The sequence below is a fragment of the Pempheris klunzingeri genome, chromosome 7 (assembly GCF_042242105.1).
Source record: "Pempheris klunzingeri isolate RE-2024b chromosome 7, fPemKlu1.hap1, whole genome shotgun sequence".
Classification (NCBI taxonomy): Eukaryota; Metazoa; Chordata; class Actinopteri; order Acropomatiformes; family Pempheridae; genus Pempheris; species Pempheris klunzingeri.
In genome coordinates this window covers 7465038-7487057 of record NC_092018.1, presented here as the reverse complement: position 1 = coordinate 7487057, position 22020 = coordinate 7465038, and the positions used below count along the sequence as shown (strand labels likewise).

At 39.6% G+C, this 22020-nt stretch overlaps 1 protein-coding gene across 1 annotated transcript in view; it reads right to left on the bottom strand.

Moving 5' to 3' along the window:
* Positions 1 to 22020, bottom strand: part of grid2 (glutamate receptor, ionotropic, delta 2) — a 442371-nt gene that overhangs the window by 50562 nt on the left and 369789 nt on the right. Inside the window, exons 12-13 of the mRNA XM_070834212.1 lie at positions 16269 to 16407; positions 8995 to 9190 (exon numbers count right to left, since the gene is read on the bottom strand). Coding sequence (XP_070690313.1) covers positions 8995 to 9190; positions 16269 to 16407 — 335 coding nt within the window. The remainder of the gene's footprint in view (positions 1 to 8994; positions 9191 to 16268; positions 16408 to 22020) is intronic.

The window sequence follows — 22020 nt, the reverse complement described above, 5'->3', positions numbered from 1 at the left end:
CAAACATAGAGTTTCTGCTGTCAGCTATTCATGATGCACAGTATGTGGGCACACGGACATAAATACACTCAAATGAGAACCTACACACACAATAAAGCATCACATTAATTGCCCTCATTGATTTCCTTGTTAGCTGCTGTAATTATTACAGACGCAAGGGGTATAGCACAGGACAAATGGGAGCGAAAAACAGACATTGAGAGGCAGAGAGAGAGATAGAATGAGAGAAAAAGGAAGAGGGAGTGGAAAACAAAACAGAATCGAGAGTAAGAAGATTGTGTGGGTGTCAGATGGATTCTTTAGTCTTGGCTGGTAACAGAGAGAGAAACAGATAAAAAGGCGATCAGGCCTCTTTATTAGATATGGGAAGATAAGAAAGTAGAGACATTCAGAAAAAGATAATAGAATTCTTTCTTTCTTTCCCTATTTCATATGTGTTCTTCATGTTATTTATTTCTGTAATTCATGCAAACACTTCTCATCTCCTCTCCTCAGTTCCCTCCTTTCTCTCCCTCTTGTCCCTTGACTCTAACCCGATTTATCACATCTCCAGCAAATGTCAGTTTTTAATCAATCACCACAAATGGCAGGGTTGTTTTCTATCTATCTTCCTCTATCTCTCGACTCTTTTTTATCTAGCATCTATCATTCCCTTGTTCCAAATGTCAATCCTTAACATCTCCCCTCTTTAATATGGAGAGTATATTCCCCCCCATTTTCTTCTTCTGTATTCCCTTTTTTCATCTGCTCTCCCTAAATCTGAGTCACAACACAGAAACACTGTCATCACACAGGCAGAGAATTGTAACAGCAGGAAAATATGTTTGCTGTTTGGGCTTGTTGTGTTGAATCTTAATGAGCTATCAGACTCTGCAGGAAACGAGTTTTCTCTTTTTCCTGTCAGGGTGATTTGCACTACTAGAAAATAGAATGGGCTAGATGAGAGAGCCTAGCAGCTAAAAGGGCATTTTCTGGTCTTAGCAGAGGCTGGGTTATTACAGAGGATATTGCAGCAGTCATACCCAGGCACAGTGACAGATATATATCAAGCCAGCTTATGCCTCAGCAGAGATTTCATTCAATAAAATACATGACAAACACATAAATGTGACATTAATTTTTAGAAATCTAATGAAAAGGGTCTTGTACCATGTCATTGCATTGGCTAAGCCACAAAATACCACAAGCATCACTCTTGACTTTAAAAGAGAAAATATAATCACCGTAAAAAAAGGAAAGAACACGCAAGGAGTAAGGGGATGGAGGTAGGGAATTAAAGGGACGACAAGAGAAAGCAAAGGAGGGATATTGTGCGCTACTGGGCCCTTTGAAAGAGATACAAGTCACATAGCTTTAGGCAACCTTGAGACCTAAAAGCTTTGGTCATGAAAAGTCAACCTCACTCTCTCAAACAGAGAGGGAGAGGAATCACAAACAGAGAGTCTGTGTTCTGTCACCCAAACACAGCTGGGCCACCCTGCTCGGTAACCTTGGCAACTCCCTGACCAATGGCTGGTTGGCAGGAGGTCCTTAAAGAACTGTGACACTGACACAAACACACTCACACTCAAAGAGCCCCACTGCCTACAGATCTCTTGTTGACTGAGATTTGAGAGGATAAACAGGTATTAGGGAAGCCTGGGAGTACACCAACACATGCATATACCTACACACACACACACACAGACACACACACACACACACATAGCCGGACATCTGGGGTGTGGCTCAATGATGTGCTCTGTTTAAACATCCTTTCCCCATCAACATTGCTTAGCATTGCTTCACTGTCTGTCCATCCATTCATCCATGTTTCACCCCTTCTACATTTTGTCTTATGTTTCTCTCTCATCTTGCCTCTTACGTTAATATAATAATATAAGCTGCAAGTAATAAAGTTTTACTGTGAGGAAAAATATGACCTGAGCTACTTAACGCATTATTGTCATTGAAGGAGAGGCCTCATTTGTAGTCAGGCAAATCCTGTCTCTCTAAATCCTGTCTCTAATGTTTGATTGGGTGTTTTTTTTTTCTATGTGATGGCTTTTAGCCCTACTGATTAATGTGCCCAAAAGACCATTAAAGCAATAGGAAAATAAAGAATTTATGTATTAGTAAAACACTGTGGTAAAATCCACCCACACCCTCTGTCTCTTTGCTTGTTCTCCTCAATCTCCTCTCTTCCTCCGCATATCTTCCATATTCTCATTTCCTCCATTTCAACTCTGTTTAGGCCCCTATCAACAATTTTTTTCTGTTTTGCCACCCATCCCTCTATCTTTCCTATTCTGTCTTTTTCTTCAACCTCCAGTCCTCTTTTAGTCCCTTGTTTCTCCCTTGTTACTCTGTTTCCACCCTCCTAAATCCCCCAATTTTGTCTTTCCTACTCCCTGAGCACCCATTCACCCTCCACATCATCTTCTCCTCCTCCCTTCATCTCTCCCCTGCCATGTGTCAATCGTCCTCCAGAGTGCTGTGATGGTCTCACCAGGGCTTACAGATCTAAGTAGATTTGGGTTGATTTACCACCAGTTCCACCTGTCGGAGGAATCAGCGTAATCTTTATCATCATCACGGAAGTCATTATGGTAAATTGGCGAAAGCTTATAGGCTTACATTACACAGCTCTTTACGTCCTGTCTCGAGATATATGTTACAGAGGTGAAGAAATTATGGTAATTTTTATCATCATTTCTGGAGTCATTATGCTAAATGGGTAGATGGTGATAGGGAGATTTAAAGTGATGGGCTTGCTACAGAATAGAGGTAAGCATACGTGAACAAAGTTGCCATCATCAATAATATTATATACCATGAGAAACAGGTGTGAAGAGTAGTATTGATATCCATGTGATAACATAAGTGTCATAAGATTTAAAAAAAACACAAGCACATGCCCAAAGGATATATCAATTGAATATAAGTGATAATACAATGTCAGAGGGCCCTGTGTGCTCCTGTTGATTAGCATGACCTTATCAGCTGAGCCACTGCGATCCATGTCCATATGGTAATACACTAAAACAAATTTGAAATTCAAATCCAAGAAATGGGTATTTTTCCTGGAAAAGGCAGTTTTACAAATTACAGCAGAAATACAAAAACGCTTTGGCTGGGGTAAACATACAGTATAATCCAAATATGTGCATATGTATGAGGCATTTAACACACCAGCCTGCCCCTTTTCTTACCCCTACTGATCCTAAGCCTTGATTGGCAGTTGGATACATGCATGGGTGAAATTCAGAATAATCCATGTTTTGCCAAAGGCTTAATTGCCCTGTTCAAAGCTGTTCAGTTCAAGGTTAGCTTAGACATGAATTCAGTACTGCCATATTTACCTGTCAAAGTGTTACGTGTTTTTGTTGAAGAACAGGACCTTTACCTGATTTTAGTTAACATTGCATTAATGCAGTCAATGCACCTCTTCAGAAGCTGCCCTCAATATGAGACTTGGGGATAATGATAATATATCGTGTGCAAGGACATGTGGGGAAAGACGCATTTTCTAAAGTGGAACCTTCCCATAGTGCATAAAGTCACACAGACAGAAAATCATTCAAACTGGCAATCCACTCAACTCTAAAATCACTCAGCAGTCATCAGAGACTCTTGAGGCCTGACAGAGAGTAGCTGTCATATATTCACACAGGGACACTTACATCAACGGAGTCAGGTGCGTCTTCGCCTGTGTGTGTATGTGCGCACCAGCATATATATGCGTGCATGCAAATATTAATGTTTCAGTGATTTTTGTGATTCGGCTTTAGTGTGAGTGCATGCCGCACATGTGTGTACATGCATGCGGGTGCTCCAGTGTCAGGACTTAAAAGCCACTCAGAGAAGCATTTCCATTTCTAAATCCTTTATGTTATAGTCTCCTGTGGCTTCAGCTGGAACCAGTCGTGACTGGAAACAAATCACCATATGATTACTGATTTAATATTATAAAAGGCTTCAAGCTGCAGACGCATACATAGATCATAAACAATGTGTGTCCATTAAAGCTGCAATATTTATACATACTGCATAATGCAGAAAAACAGAATGACACAGTATTGGATGCTGCAGAGCAGGTTGTTTGTTTCAGATTTTTTAGCGATGCAACATTTAGTTGCCATGTTCTACTGTCACCGTCATCTATTTTTATGACAAATATATGATGCCTCATAATATTAGCACATCTCATTACAGTCTGTGTCAGTAATTTTCAAGTTCCCGTCTATGGGGTACAGAGGTTAAGTAATTAAGAGGGTAAGTAATTGATAATTCATTTTAGTCATTACTTTTACAAGTCAGCATTAACAGTCAAATTCTGAACTGTCAAGAGCTCCTCAGCTAAAAGGCCTGCCTAACATCACACATGTGCAAAAAGGACTGAGAAGAAAAAAAATACTTTCCTTTCCCTCTTGAGACCATGCAAGAATAAACAACCAAAGAGACCAAAGCCGAGCAACACGTTGCTTTAAATGGAGACGCCATTATGTCAAACAGTGACATACAGCACACTCGTCTTTGATATATATGTGACACCTAGTTAATGTGATATCAAGTCTGAGGTGCAGCACTTCTTAGTTTATTGAACGCCTTGATCATTGACTGAAATGGAAGAGACGTGTGTATTACCCTGTGACAGGCCTCACCCAGCAGCACTTTGTGCTTGTGTGTGTCAGTGCATGCAAGGTGTGCACATGAGTAAATCTGTTAGTGTCTGTGTAAAAAGCATACTGCTTATGGACATGCAAATATGTGTTTCCACATGGATGTGTGTATGTGTGTGTGTGTGTGTACGAGTGATACCAGAGACAGCCACTGACCTATTCTGACATATAATATTGTTTTGCTGCAGGGAAGCAAAAACTGAAAAGGAAAAAAATCCATAGAGCACAGGAGACAACGGTGGCCAAGAGGAGTAAGAGGTTTATTATGAAAGAGATAGAGACACAGAGACAGAGAGCTAGAGCGAGAGAGAGGGAGAGAAGAAGAGAGAGAATGGGAGGACAGAGAGAGAGAACATGACGCTGAGTGGTAAAAAAGAGCAAAGTAAAGGAAAGCAAAGGATCTGGACTTGAGAAGCCAAACACATCCACATTAATCAAACGGAGACAGAACAACAGATGTCTAAGTCTGACTGGCTCACCCAGTCTGTTAATAACATCATGGTCTTCCAAATAGCCTCTAGTTTGAAAATACTACTCCAGGTAGTGTTCACTGACTGCTAAATGTATTTCAGAATGAAAAGAAATCATAGCAGGTTGAAAGGGTCCACTTTGAAGAAATCTTTTAGGGTAATCCTTTTAGTTCCCTAGCCGTGAGGTGAACAGTGAACTTAGGCTTAATTTAAACTTCCCCTTTAAGCCGACCTTATGAAAGCACCTGAGAACAAAGGATCATTCAGTCTTTGAGTCATCTTTTTTATATGAGAGGTTCTAAGGTGTTGGACCTACAGCATTTTAAGATGGTGGTGACTACATGTTTCTTTGTCTTTTGAACAAAAGGGCTCCTTTTCTGAATTCAGCTTCCCAGAGCCTTTAGGTTTTTGCACTTATTTGCAAAATGCAAAGGTGCATCCGTGTGCTGTACATGACCCCTGACATCCTCGGATCAATAACAGCAGGGCTCCCCCATTGTTCTCTCTCTTCTTCTCTTCTGGATCCTGCAGCCCCAGCTCTGTCGAGCTCTTCTCTCCTGAACCCCTGAGGGTCAAGATTGGCTGCTCTCCACCTCCTCTCCTGGGCCGAGGAGGCCCTCAGCTGTCAGCTCTCTGCCTTGGTATGGCCTGTACAAGCCAGACCGCCTTTTGCAAGGCAGCAACACATAGTCCTGCCTGTTTATATTGCAGCAGCAGGGTACGTCATAAAGTCTGCCAGCTGATTTTCCAAGCAAACTCGATCACATAAGCAAAATAGCACCGAGCACTGACATGGTAAAGAACAAAGGAGCAACCAATTTCCTCCAACCTCCAACCAGGATACAGCAAGGACAATGTCCGACTCTGCCTTCAGACCCACACCCTTTTTTTCAGGCCTGACTCATCGACGGATTTGCCAGCTAAGAAAACAGCAGACCGAAGGATCTCTCTCTTTTGAGCTGGTATCAAACTCTAACTGGGCTCATGTAACATACCAAAACTGTACAGTTGGCTAAGCAATGGTTTAACTTTGTTAATGTATTGCTTTTGATTTGCTTTAATGTTCTTCATTGGGTTTGAACGTTGCGATATGTTGTTAGTTTACTGTGTAACCATACTGCTAAGTTGATATTAGTTCTAAACTGACATTCATAGTACTGTGTTTAGGAATCATTAAATCACTTTCATTAGAGTTTAACTGGGGTTTAAACAGACAAGCAAACACGTCAATAGTGTCACTGATGGTGTCACTGCAGCAGAAGAAAACCATCAATGCAGCTGTTTCAGTGCAGTTAAGAGAGAGGGATGAGCATTAGTATACCACTAGAGTGCACCCTGTAGCCTTTATCCCAATGTAGATGAATAAGAGACTGAGAGACAGAGAGAGGAGGAGACAGGGAAAATATAAAGAGAGGAGAAATAAGAAAGAAGAATATTAAGATTGTGGTAAAGTTGGGGAAACAGAATCGTGTCAGAATATAGAAAGACAGTAACAGAGACATTTTCAAACAAGCGGTGGTGCAGTGAAAGAGATGCAAGGGAGAAGCAACAACAAAAAAACAAACCAAAAAAATGAAAGGAGAGGAGGAAAGAACAAAGAAAACATCAAACCAAGAGAGACACAGTCAGAAAGGGAAGGTCTGCCTCCTTCTTGCGTTCTCTCTTGTTGCTGATGTGCAGTGCTTGCTGCCACTTTGAAGGTGTCACCTCTGTCATGTAGAATCTATCCAATGTAAACCAGATCCTCTCTCCATCCAGCTTATGACCAGCGTTCTTCATCAGGTTCTGTCCCCTGTCACTCATGCCTGTTTACACCCATGCTTACTGATCATATGGCATTCAGTCGATGCTTGGCCAATGCTCCTGGACACCACAATGCACTTAATTCAGAGTAGGCACAGGACAACTATTGTTTTCATACTCTAACTCTTTAACAATCACTACTGCCAATCACCATTCCTTATCATCTTGTACTACTAAACACTGGTAATACTATTGTGCTAGGTAGATGCGGCGTTCCAATTCTTGATACTTCGATCAGCTTTCACACATATTTTGAATACGGTTGTCATCAGATCATCCTCTATTTGGTCTGAGGCTGCAATGACCACACTATTCCACTAGCAAACAGGGAACTGTGGCTAAACATTTTCCTATCAGAGTGATGTCTGTCAGTGCGTCTGGCCATACGTCTTGCTGTAACCGTCATGCAGACTGAATGGTCAGCTCAGCATGAGGGGAGCAGTCTTACAGCAGAAATGTCAATGTTTTGGCACAAGGAAAATACTATTTCAGAACATGGATACTTTTTAAAAATATGGTTAAATATCAAATTTTTATGTTGGACATGTACTTTTGCAAGCCCTACACTAAAGGAACGAACATTTTCATGAATGGCATAACATGACATTTACACAATATTATGACTTTACTACTATTAAAAAGCACACATATGCATGCCACTTGCCACGGTCGCATCAGAGACTATGCATGTTTTGTCAAGCTGCTTGTGTCAAGTTGGTAATTAAGCAGATGAATTGGTTCCGCTTTTATGCATACATAGCTCTGTTTGGGATTTATTCATGATTCTGGACACACTACTAATTAGTTATATGTGCTCAATATAAACCTCTGCCAGCGAGCAATGCGTGCGACTGAGTGTTAATAGTTGTGTGCTTATATGCTGTTATATGCAGCATTTATCTCATCATTTTAAAAAGACCACCCGCCACTTTAATCACTCCTCCCGACACTTCCGATGTTTCCACTGCTGGCTACAGTTCAAGTCTAATAGATTCAAGAGAGAGGAGGGATGAAGTGAGATTCTCACTGGAAGAGAGAAAGACGATGCAAACAGAAAGTGGGATGAGTGCAAATCAGAGCCAGCAGTCAGGTATTTATGATGCTGGGTAATCACCAGAGGAATTAAGTATTTAACCATGCACATGTTATCATTAACATTGTTTATCCCCTATCAGCACAGTTGCATGAGCTGTATGTCAAAATAGGACTGAGCCAGAGCTGTGTACAATAACACTGTGCTGTATACCACATAAATATTCAACTTAGTGTGTCTATTAAATACAATATGAATTGGGGGAAAGGTTCGCAAGCAAATGCAAAATTTTTACTGGTACAGACATGTTATCAGTCAGTGACTTTGATTTCAAAACACTTCATGTAAGCAGTGGGTTCTATTGGAATGTAATCCTCCTATACATTTCATCACAGTAATGTGTAAATATTTTGTGTATGTACTGGGTGTTTCTGTTGGGGGAGACATTTTGGCTCTGATTCCTAGGATATCATTAAACAGCTGCCCATGTTATTCAGTGACAACGGCACACAGCGTGCTATGCCTTTGTCACATGACTTGCTTTATGATTGGTTTGGCCATTTAGCACAATGCTGGGTAGCAATGCTCTCAAGTGAAATTGCTCTCTGGGAGGGCAATTTGAGCAAGGAAACAGTGAGTCTTAATATGTAAGAACTCAAATGGAATCTTACCAAAGCTCTCTTCATTGCAGAAAAGAAGTATACGAGTGGTTAACTGTACCTTGAATTACACAGACTGATGTCATTTTATCCATCAGGTTGTATTCACGATCCAACCAAATTCCATATGTTCTCAAAAATGGCAAGGTCAAATGTTTGCAAATAAGTGGCTTGGATGTGAATACTTTGCACTTAGTACTAAATCATTTCTTTGATGTTTCCACCATTCTGCACCTGGTCACATGTATTTGTAACACACCACAGGAGTCACTCAACTCCAATGTTTGTTTTACTGACTACAGTGATTTTACATGTACCGAAGGACTTTAGCTTGGAACTGGAACCTAATTAAAAAAGTAAAGACGTACCTTGCGAATGCCTTCTTTTGACTCCTCGACGTTATTTTCTCCTCCTCCAGTGCGGTTAATCATCCGCCACATTTGGGAGTACATAGGATCTCTCTCAAAGGGGTTCATAGCCTTGGAGCGCACCTGATCATATACTGCAGAGTCCAACACTGTACCGTAAGGTAACTCTGTCTGCTTGGATAAGTCCTGGAGAGACCTAGAGGGAGACAAGTGGTGAGAAGATGTCAGGATTTGAATTGTTTCCAGCCATCCATTCATTTTAAGCACTATGCAGACTCTGCCCAAATGGTAAGCTTCATAGTACACACGGGGCTCAGTTCATTCCGTAATTATTGCCATTGTACTAATACTGTAGTCACCTTTTAGCAATTCTTTAGTAGCTGTAGTTAGATGGATGGATGGATGGATGGATGGATGGATGGATGGATGGATGGATGGATGGATGGATGGATGGATGCATCAGCGGTGGATGCAGTACTGTAGTAATGTCCTAATCTGCATGGCTTTGGAGTGAAAAAATGTCAAAAAATTAGGAGTTGATCTTTCTGTACAATACTAGTCCACAGTAATAAAACAATAGTACATTCTGACCATAAAAACAGACTCCATGCTCACACATTACCTCACTATCTAGCTATCTTTTTAAAGTGAACATTTAGGATAAAAAGGATAAACAAAACAGTTTGACAGAGAGGTAAAAGATGAAAAGCATTACAAACATTTGCGTATTCATTGACCTGGATTAAATCCCTGACTGTGGTGCTTCGGGCCTGGCACTCTTATGTTTGCGGGAGGGGACATGATCAAGCCTTTGCTACTGTCTTGGTAACTCCTGGAGACTTGGTCCAGAGAGGAGGGCATTGAACAGTACACATGAAGTATTCATGAACTGGCCAGCTGTATGGTGGTTCACACTATCTCTTCCCCATAAATGAATAATTTGAACCTAAACTCTCCATGGGCCACGACTGGGAGTTTGCAGCAATATAAAATTGATATAGAATAAAAATAGAAAAATGGGGAGTGGTCATGACCAACAAATGTGAGAAAAATGTGGGTGAAAGTTTAGACAGCAGCACTCACTCAGTTCACAGTGTTGAACAAGAAGACTTGGCTAACTGCACACAGTTAATATATACAATCATACCAAGAAAAAGGGAGACACTACCAATAAAGTAGAAATGAAGGAAAACACGAGTCAGTCTGTCTGGCTTTCTTTTCTTATTTCTCTCTCTCTCTCTCTCTCGCTCTACCCCTCAACCATAAATTGCCACCTCTGGGGGAATACACATGCTATTGTTAATTATAACGCACCAGGGCTTGGGTTGCCTCTCAAAGTCTTTGGCCGCCGAGAAATGTAATGGAGAACCATTACAGGAACTAATTACTGTTTGTTTGCTAAATGGCTGCTACATACCACCCATGGATTTGAGAGACACACATTGATGAAACAAAACATGCACACAAGAACACGCAACATGTCCTGCTTAATGATGAACAAGTGTACTGTATCTTACTTAATTCAGCTGTAACACATCTGCAAAGCTAAGTACATAATAATTCAAATATTGAAATATATACCTTCAAAACGTATTTACTTTCTAGATCTATCTATCTATCTATCTATCTATCTATCTATCTATCTATCTATCTATCTATCTATCTATCTATCTATCTATCTATCTATCTATCTATCATAAAAATATTCAGTGGAATCATATCATTTCTCCTCTACTCTTCCAGCTATAACTTTAGATACTGAGCGCTGACCATCAGACCACCCTGTTTTAAGAGTAGTCATTCATAAGATTTGGCCACCTGCTCCAAATAAATAGGAGGTAACATTTCACTTGCTCCTTACACCCACATCTTTCCCTAATAAACCTTGAAATGTCCTCAAAATTGTGGAGCGACTCAAGCTTCTGGGTTTATTTATTTGCTATTTTACAACACAGGGTTGTCCAACAAAATGAACGTTGTTGCCCATTCATGCTACTCAGACATAGAATATTGAATGTCTTACTGCTCTTGTTCTCTGTCTGTGCAGAGGACTGTCCAGCCTTTCAGAGCAGTAGCCTGATCTGGGCACTGAGATGATGCCAGGTCATTGTAAAGATGTGGGCACAAACACTCTCTGATTTTACTGTTGTTTGCCAGCCTGAGTCCCATTTTATGCATTCCACCTTCCTGTTACAAGCTGCCAGGTCAAAGCTGAGTTAGCTTAGCTTTTATCTCAGCTCCCTCTTAGTGGAGTAGTTGCACTGTCTGCTGCAGTGTTTGGTCCAGCCGGATGACGTGGGCAGTGATCGTTTCAATGTCCGTGGCTCTTAATCGAAACAGAAAAATTAAAAGACTAAAACAAAATGTAGGAATGTCGAAAGGTGCTACGGATGTTGGTGTTGCAGTAAAGATTTAGTGTTAACCATTGGACTGAGAGCAGACTGGACGCTACGGTGACTCACACTCAAACAAAAGCACATACTCGTACAGATGCACACATATAAAATAACACATTCAGAATTGATTTGGAAGGCCACAGTGCTTGCAGCTCCTCTCTCTCTCTCATGCCCTCTTTAACATATCTCTCTGACCTGCTCTAACAAAAAAGAGAGTCCTTTGAAAATTCTAATGAACTGTGCTGTAAACATTAATCTTTTATTGCAAGCAATTAATCTTTGGCTTTAATAATCTCCCCTTCCCCCTACGTCCTTGTGAATATGTATGCCTGTGAGCACACTCTTTGACCAGGAGCCCCCTTTTGTGAATTGTTTCACTGGGTAGTAACTGCAAGCTTGTTATTTAACACACCTGGGTACAGACTCTACACCCGAGTGCATTCACTGCTATCTCGGGTGACTTCAACCACGTCACCATGGCAAAGGCACTGCCCAACTTCACCCAGTACGTGAACTGTTTCACCAGAGAGGAGAGGAGCCTGGACTCTGGACTCACCTGATTATTATTATTATTGTTATTATTATTATCATTATATAATACAGCTCCTCACTCGGAGTGTACATGTTGTTATATATTATTATCATTATCATTATCATTATTATTATATAATACAGCTCCTCACTCTGAGTGTACATGTTGTTATATATTATTATTAGTAGTAGTGGTATTATTTGTATTATTATTATTATTGATATTATAATATAATACAGCTCCTCACTCTGAATGTACATGTTGTTGTGTTATTATTATTAGTAGTGGTATTATTATTATTATTATTATTATTATTATTATTATTATTATAAGACTCTGGACTGACCTGGTGCAATAATTTACCTCTGTGTAATAATTTGTTTTAATTTGTTTTTAATTTTTAATACATACTTTTATATATTTATATTTTTTACTTTTGTGTTTGAAGTTTATTCTTATTCTTTTGGAGCTGTGTGTAACAAAAAGCAATTTCCCCCTGGGGATTATTAAAGGAATTCTGATTCTGATTTAATGGTTAGGGGGAGAAATATGTCATATCTGAAAAAAAATCCAGATGAAATTGATCATTTCTGATAAGAACTGTAATTTCATTGATTCTTTAACCATATATATGTGAAAAGAATTTCATTAAGAAGAGTTTGCATGCTGGATGGACTCAAATGTGCAGTGAATCCACAGTGGTTAAAACTACACTGCAGTCAAAAAAAGATGCTGAACTGGTCTGATTCACCAGTTATTGGAGACAGCTTGAAGCAAAACTTCTGTGAATGTTTACAAGTTTGACAAGACAAACACATCTAAGAACTTGTAACTGAGTATCCCAGAAGGGAATTACGTTATACAGGTCTCAAAACTGTGCACTGTGTTTCAAAATGTTCACCATAAAATATGTGGAAAAAATGAAAAACAGTACCCAATATTCAATACGGACCATGCTTCATCTGACCTGCTGTATTTCTATGGAAATAAGGAAGGACGTCACCTTATTTGAATTAAGAAAATTTACTCAAGTAAGAAGAAGTAAGTAAAAAGAAGAGGAAGAAGTAAAAGTAGAAGTATGAAGGTGTTTACAATACAATTTTAATCAAACACTTTTAAATATCTGGATTTTAATAAAATAGAAAACACTTGTTTCCAGAATTACTACTGTGTGTTGTCTTATGGAGATATGCATGCATGAATTGTGCTTAATTGTCTTTTTGTGAATGTTTTGTGTGAATCTAATGTGTGTGTATGTATGTGCACACACTTGTCTCTGTCCTGTGTGTATGCTACCTCATTTTGCAACCAATTATATCCCCCTAAGCAGCTCAATGAGCAAGTAAATGGAGTGAACATCAGCTAAATGTATCCTGTGACAAATAGTAAGTATATGTGTGTGTGTGTGTGTGTGTGTGTGTGTGTGTGTGTGAGAGAGAGAGAGACAGAGAGAGAGATTACTTGTATGTTAATCAGTCACTTATCTCCTAACCTTTAAGGAGAACAAAACACACAACTTAGTGGTTGTTTTTCAGCTATTTTATTCCATTTATTTTTATTTTACCGGAATGCTTTGCCACCAGTGTTAAAAACTGGTTATCAGACAAATTTTTTCAAGTAGAGTGAGAGTGAAAACATTGTGTCGTGTTTATTCTGAAGCCAAAGGACAAAGATGATCTTAGCTCTCTGATTTTGTGGGGAAATTAATTTAGGTAAAGGCAGTACAGCCTGGATCAGTCATTAACTTTTTAACAAATGGCTGTTGAAGCGCTGCAGACAGCTGTGCAACCTTGAACAAACAGTCTGTGCGGACCGAAGCCAAACAACTACAGCAGCTTAACATGGTCTTCAGAGCATGCTAGCTACATTTCAAAGATGCTGATTTGTATTCGTTGTAAATATTGGAGGATGTTTGGGACACATACAGTGCATGCCAGTTTTCTTTGTATGCATCAAATAATTAAACTATTTGGAGGTGTTTTCATTATTGATTATTCTATATGTTATTGTTGGTCACATTTACCATCTATTTTTCACCAACAGAGGGGGGCACAGTGACAGTGTGACAGTAAATCTTGACTTCCTGGCTTCATGAGACTTTAAATAACCAAATAAACTGCTGCCAGTTTGACCAGTGGTGTCTTTGCTGACCACTGTGATGCACCTGACCTGCGTGCACGCATGCAGAACGAACCAGAAACTCTGATGCTCAGATACACACACATTAGCAAACAACTACCTGATTGACTATATTGGTAATCTTTAGCACCAACAACATATGCCATCTGCTGGGTGACACTGAACCAGGAAAGAGAGCTTTTTATTTACTACTATCCGTCCTTTGATCTTCCCATCCCGAGCAGTTCTTACGCTCCACCTCTTCTCTTCTGTCTATCTCAACAGGTGTCACCTCGTTTCTCACTTCTCATCCATTTCTCATTCTGACTAACTGCCATGACCAAAACCCTTACCCTCTCTCTGTTTTTTTATCCATCTTTCCACTCTCTTTTCTTCTACCCTTCTCTCTCCTACCCTTTGCCTTTTTCCTCCACTTTATTTTCTTAATCCCTCTCTTCTTTGCTTCCACACACTTCCTCTCTTTACTTCTTCTTTATAATGTTTATGCCTCTCTTGATCTCTCGCTCCCTCTCTTCACCACTCTCCACCACCATCCCATGCCATTTTCCTAAAGGATTCACACTGAAATTGAGGGAAAACATCCAAGCGTAAAATAGTCCAGAGAGGGTTCTGAACGCTCACTTGTTATTTCATTTCCAGGATGAAACAAGGGCATTAATACTTAAAAACCCTCTCTGTCCTGACAGCTCACTGAGACAGCGATGCCTCAGTCCTTTCCTGGCCTTCTCTTCCTTTCCTGTCCATGCATTTGCTTGCCTGCTGTTTTCCATAATTACCATTTCATTTTACAACAAATTCACTCCCTCAATCACTCACAAAACCACTGACTCTTGTTCCATCTGTGTAACAAATCAATTAAGTATTTATCAGATAAAAGTACATGCTGATCACAACACCACAGTCTTTTACTTTTTGCTTGGCTACTCTCGTTATCTCCATTGAGGTGGTGGTATGCTTTTACGATTACTCCCAGTTTATTGTGGATGTGTTCCCTCACACCACTCACTCCACCACTCATCTTTGGAGACCCAAGGCCATGCGGGCGCTGCTGTTTAGGGGGTAATTATGCCACTAATGACTCCAGAAGAGTCAACACATGAAAGATAATGCATTAAAATGTATGGAAATCTTTAATTAACTGAATGGATACTGAATGAGGCAGTAAACTGACAGGCAGGGACTAGACAGAAGAAGTTTGAATAAAGAAAAACACATAGTATGAAAAGGAGAGAATGTGGACAAAAGTAAACTAAAAAGCAGGTCTGCCACAGAGAAAGAGAGGGGAAACGAGAACGATGGAGAGAGAAACTGACAGAAACAAATTAAGAGACAGATAGTGATGAGATTTAGAGAAATAAATGTTGTTTATTTCAAAGCCAAGCACAATTAACTGTGGCACTGCCGGGCATAGCGGATGCTTCAGCATACTGATTAGTCCAATGAGAGATGAGCGTTTCCTAGTGCCACCAGGAGAGAAGCGGGCAAACCATATTATCACAAGGATAGATAAACAGAGGGCACAGAGTTTAGGGAAATAATGTGTGTGAGTGTTTGTGTGTGGGGGGGTAGTATGAGAGTAGAAGGCTTTGCCTCTGTACATTATCTGCCACAAACCTAAGAGAACACGCAAAAACACTCCTCTGACGGTCTTACAGACTGCCTCATTCTCTCTCTCTTCACTTGACACACACACACACACACACACACACACACACACACACAAAATGACAGATCCAAACAGGAAATTACTATTCTACGACGAGGTTGAAGAGGGAGGTGGAGAGAAAGGATAAAGAAAGGGGAAGGAAGAATGGGGGGAAGTAATGATGTGTATGTATGTATGTATGTATGTATGTGTGTGTGTGTGTGTGTGTGTGCGTGTGTTGCTTCTCATACATTACACATGCCTGACTGAATGGGTTTTTACAATGAGGAACAATCAAGCATACTGTGGAAGACTGCAGTGTGTCTGTGTTAGAAACAATTCGTCATGTATGCACAGCAATACACAAACTCTGTGATGAACAGTTGCGAGTTTGAGACAGACACTGTATACACATGTACACATGCAGTTACATGCATGCATGCATATATTTCTTTGTGTCTGAGTTTTGAGTTTGAGCGTGTGAACTGGTTTTTAAAAGAAACTGAATCTACTTTAGAAGCCAGCATGGCTGCCATCACTACATGTTGTGTTGGATACTTACTGTATGGAGTTCTCTATGCGTGTGATGGTGAGAAAGGCTGCTAGATTGGCAGTATATGAGGAGATGACGATAAGCGCAAACATCCACCAAACGCCCATCATCATCCTTGTAGCTAGAGTGGTGTAAGGTACCTCTCCACCTAGAAAGAAAGAAAGAAAGAAAGAAAGAAAGAAAGAGTTAAACAAATTCCTTTGTTACTAGTAACTGGAAAATGTCACATCAACACATAAAGGAACTCTGCTGCAGGAGAAAAAGCTGCTGATCTTTACAAGGCGGCATAAAGTGGGAGAAACTACAAGGAATTCAATCTATGCTCTTGTAGAAACACATCAAAAGCACACATCTTCGCTACATTTTTGAGTTATTTTAATATTTATATATTATGGTAAGCTGGTCAGTGCAGACCGTCTTTAACTCCCTAGAAATGTCACTCTCGAAACACCAGCAGTCATAACTGTTTGGAAACAAGTTAAAATGTAACCTAATTGTAATAAATTATCTTGAAAAATGTCTTCAAGCTTGATCAATCTGAACAGAATGTCTATATGCTTGTCAGGCCTTCCCATTATGATTTGATGCTGCCTGGAGCAAAATACAACGAAAAGTGTCCGTCTTCAGATATAAAACCTCTTTATCCCCATCTCATGTTATAAACAGCTTTTGTAGCCTTGTCCTCTGAAATCTTGTTTCACTACAGTAAAAAGCTAACTGCCTCCGCTTTATGTGAGCTGAGCTTATGTGGCTGCCACTCTAACCCGGCCAAAAAATAAACTGCTTATTTGTGCATTTACCAGGGAAGAAAATAGCACACGTTTATCTATTGTGCTTGGGTAGATTGTTGGCTAGAGCCCCTTCCCAGCTTACTGACAATCATGCATTTAGGTATGCCTACCTGATAAACACGTACACACAGACTCCCCGAGTAATGATTGATTTTGAGTCAGTGAGCTCTTCCTCACTGCCTTTATTGAAGCCTGTTAGAAATTAGCCTCATTCATCCTTGTGGTAAGGGAATCACCGTTATTCGACTCAGACCAACAGACGTTCTCCTCACTCCCACTACCTCTAGCCCAGACTCAATAATGTATGTGACACCCACGTAATCCCATGTTCCCTTTATCTTGCACCCCTTCTCTTTCTCCACTGTGCTTATTCCATCTTCCTTTCAGACCTTTTCTGCATCGCTTATAGCATTTGATTGAATTCAAAATTGTTATCTCTCCCTCTCTCTATCTGGGTTTACTGTGTCTTTTTCAGGCAATACATTTGCTGTTGACATCAGGCTTTACAACAAGCCTTAAGGCAGAACTGTACTACTATATTCTATATTCAGTCAAATAATCCCTGTGCATGTTTGCCTGTGCCTTATTCTGCCATATATCTGTCCTTTCATGCCATATGCTTTCATGCAAAATCATATGACATCTTGAGTTCTATTATATATTCTTAAGATTTGTTGATCTTTTATGGTTGTTAGAGTATTTTCCCTGCAAAGAATTACATGTACAGTACTGTGTATAAATGAAATCAGTCTTTTGTGACATTTATTTTATCAAGTATCCTAACCTCTCTTTCTGAAGACAGAAAATAATAGTGAAAATATTCAAATCCAGACAATAATACTAAAAAAATGTCTAAGTGTAATGTCTAAACTGTAAAATCATAGCAGTGACTTAGCAACGACTGATCCTGTGTTATTGATTTGATTGTATTTCTTTCTACCTGCTTATCATCAGACTCATGTCACCTTTTTCTTCAGTTTTCTAATTTGAAATGTCATTCAGTCTTTCAGAAAGCTTATACATATAGGGAATAATGCATGGTATCTGCTTTTGCATCAAAGAGGTTTCAGAGAAAGGACATCTGCAACACAGGCGTATTAATAACACGACAATAAATATATAAATAATATTTTTGATACATTTCATGCAGTTAATTATTCATGAGAAGTTATTGCATATTTGCCAGAGGGAAGATAAATTGAATCCAAGGATGAATGCAACCAGCAGGCACATATGTCTCTTTCTCATAACACAGACTGCCAAAAATGTCCAAATATATGCCAAACCGTGACTGCAGTATCTTGGACTTCAATAGCTTCTAAAACATGACCTTTGTGAATCATTCCACTCGCCGAAGGTACTTTGGGATTTGGGGATTCATACTGGCAATATCCACGGAGGACCGATTAAGTTACCAGAAAAAAACTATTGTAAAGTCTCAGAACAGTCTTCATGTTGATTTCTAGCTGTACAAGTGACTTTTATAAAATATCTAATACAGTTAGGAAAATGACTGCTGAGTTCTGGTATTTGAACTGAACTGAAAAATCAAAGGTGGTCAGACTTTTCTTTCAGAAGTTCTGAGTTCCCTCTGTTCCTGGACAATGTCTAATTCAAATCAACTACATACAGAAAGACAGACAGAGACATCTTTGCAAGACATTGTATGAACTTTGATTTATGAAGCTTAATAAAACTTACTGAACAGTGAGAAGTGGGCTGAAAAGGCCCTTGACATTTGAAAACTGGTCTGGCATTGAATTTAAAAGGGCCAACATGTCAGAAATTTCTCTCCCAGTTTACTATGGACTTCAGCTCTTAAAATGTTGCCAAAATAGTAGAGTGTATAATAACTGATGTTCCCGTCATGCTGTCAGTCTCTGTCTCAGTCTACGCTCATGTAGGCACAGTTTTGTGGCACAATACTCAGTCACTACAACTGGTCCAGTCAGCCATAGTCGGCATTACAACAAGCCTGAATCTGCATGGGGAAAGCTGATCCAAAGGACTGCAATGTTGGAAGTTAAAAATAAATACCAAGTGTGCTGCTGTGTGCACAGAATACCGTCATCAGTGTGTAAGTAAGTGTAGCATCGAGCTTCAGGGATATGTTAGCTTTTACCATGGCCTGGGTTAATACTCAATTCTGATTGGCTGCTGATCTTAAAAAGTGATAATGGACCCCTACTAAGTAGTTCCTGTGAAACTGTCTGTTCATCGTTACAAATGAATGTCATGGCTGAAGCAACCATAGCAACAGAGAGGCAGAGCCTCTGTTTAAAATTTGTTGTGACAACGAAGCTATTTCCATCATGTTGTAATGCCAGTCCTTCAGTGTCTCATCCTCCTACATGAGGTACACTGCCACTCTGAACCCTGAACACAGAGACTGTATCACATCATCACTCTCTGATTGCATTCTTCACAATTAACATATTAATGAGCTATTAACGGGCTAGCTATTGTTGTCGTTAAACATACTGTAAGCGAGCCATAGGCAGCATTTTTTACGTTGAATGTCACTCCATGACAAGGTTATCCAATACCAAACAGAATAGGTAGCGATTGAGAAATATAATTTACTTGTTGTTTATTTATCTTCCTTTTGCCAAGTAAAGGACGTGAAATATGTGTGCACCCACTGCTTCATTCATCACTAATTTATTAAAACCATTGCATAAACTGGATACTTTCAAACAGTGTGTGCCATCTCTCATACTGCAGTTTATTGTATCATTGAAGGCATCCTTCATACTGGGCATTATCAAAACCATCTTTCAAACAGGGGAATACACCCAGATGGATGCCAACAGTGAAGAATAATACAGACAGTCAGCAAATCATTCAAGTTGGTGAGCAATTGAGTCGTAGGCCATGTAGATGTGTGCAGTATGTGTGAAGTATGTTTAAATACCTGTTGTATCTTTTCAAATACTACCCATTCCCAGAACTGACTACAACAGCACCGCGAGGATATATAACAACAAAGAACAAGAACAAAAAGAACAAAACACTGATGAACATGCATGCTCTATATTAGAAGTCTGGGAATAAGAAGTTCAGTAAAGACCCTGCTACTGACCAAACAACACTGCCATACTTACAGGAACATGCTTTTGGATCAGACACAGAAATATGATTGGCCAGTAAGAAAGGGATGACCACTAAAAAGAGTTCAGTTGAACTTGCTCACTATAGATAAAAGCTGATTGTTTTGCATTGTTTGAATAAGATTTTCTTCTGTAAGGGTCACTTGACTCTTCTCTGTAGGGCTCAGAATAAAGGAGCTTCTCTTCAAGGCGTTCACCATGGCACCTTTCAAGTTTTCCTATGGTTGCAAACCTGATGGACTCCTGTCAAAGGTAAGTGAGTGTATGTGTCTCTGTTTGCATGTGTGTACGTTTGTGAATTCTAGAGGAGGCATCGCTAGCATGAAGCAGCTTTTGTGGATGGCAGCTTCAAAGGCGTCCCCTCAATATAGCTCTCCATTCTTACCACCATGTCTCTGCTGCTTCCCCACTTGTTCTTCTGTGTTCCATTGTAGCTGTGGGCAAACAACATTTCTCTCTTTCTTCCTACTCCACTTGAAATGGGGAATCTGCAAATGTAGTTTAAGGACCTTACCAAAGATGTTGCATTTTTGAGCCCAATTATTCCAAATTATATCTACTGTTTTGCAGATAAACATTTTAGTAATTATGTTTATGTCTTTAATATTTTAAGTGTATTTTTGCCCCAACCTCCAGGTGGTCATTGGTATTCATTTGTTTCACTACTGCTAGAGGGGCTTAATTCCTGGCTTACTTGACTGAGTGACTGATTGCTAAATGTCTACATAACTGATTGGTTAATTAGATAGCTGGCTGTCTGGTCCCTTTGCTATGTGACTGACTGACTAACTTACCACATTGCTGGCCACTGAGACTTGCTTTCTCATCTTGTGAGTCATGGCTCACCTCTTCCAATTTCATGATGTCATTTTATAAATGACTGAACAGATGGACAACTGACTGACTGGACAGTGATCTTTTAAGGAAATGTAAGTGTTTTCTTCTGACTATGATCTTCAATGTATTTTTGTAGTAATACACATAAATACAGTTACATATAACCCGAGAGCTGCCGAGTACCACTACAAAAGCGGCAGTCCCCCACTCTTGGCTGCAGAGCTGTTTACTAGTCATTTAGTCTTTCCACCTCTTTCTACTTCTGTTTGCATGCAGTGAGTCTAAAGGAAAGAGTGAACAAGATTGATAATACTTTGAACAACAACTCATCTATTTCTTGGTAAAAGAAAAGTGCAGTGTTACAGTGGCAACAAACTATGTATTTAACATTTTCTTGGTGTTGTATTTTGTATCATTTTTATGTACAAAATGAAAAGGATAGAAAAGGATAGAAAAGGAGACGTACATCAGAATTAAAGTTCATGACGTAGATAAGTGGCAACTGACTGCCTCTATCTCAGAATTGGCTTGGAAGGTTTGAGCTGATTTAAAACAGCAGATGACATGTTGAGCTATTTTCAACCCATGGAATGCTAATTTTTATACATATATATAAGATATAGACATATAAGAACAGTTATTTGTGTCAATATTAACACCAGCATCGATATGTTTCTTCACAGTACGGTTAGTTTAAAGCTCAAAAAACACATCTAAGTGTATCTAAGTACCTACAATCAGTGAAGAATTTCTTAATACATGCAACATGAAGTCATCAAACGATAACAACATCTCTGTAACATCTGACCTCTAATACAGCCAGTGCAGTGCTGTGCACAGGTGCATGGTAATGCAATGAGGAGGGGGAAGCGAACAATCAAACAAACAACCACCCTCAGTTACTAGTTTTAGGTATTGAAGTGTGGTGAGAGGTGCTTGAGGTATCCACTTGTGTAGTCTGTAATATCATCCCACAACAGCATCAGCAGCAACAAGTTTGAATAATGAGTCTCTTTCTATTCC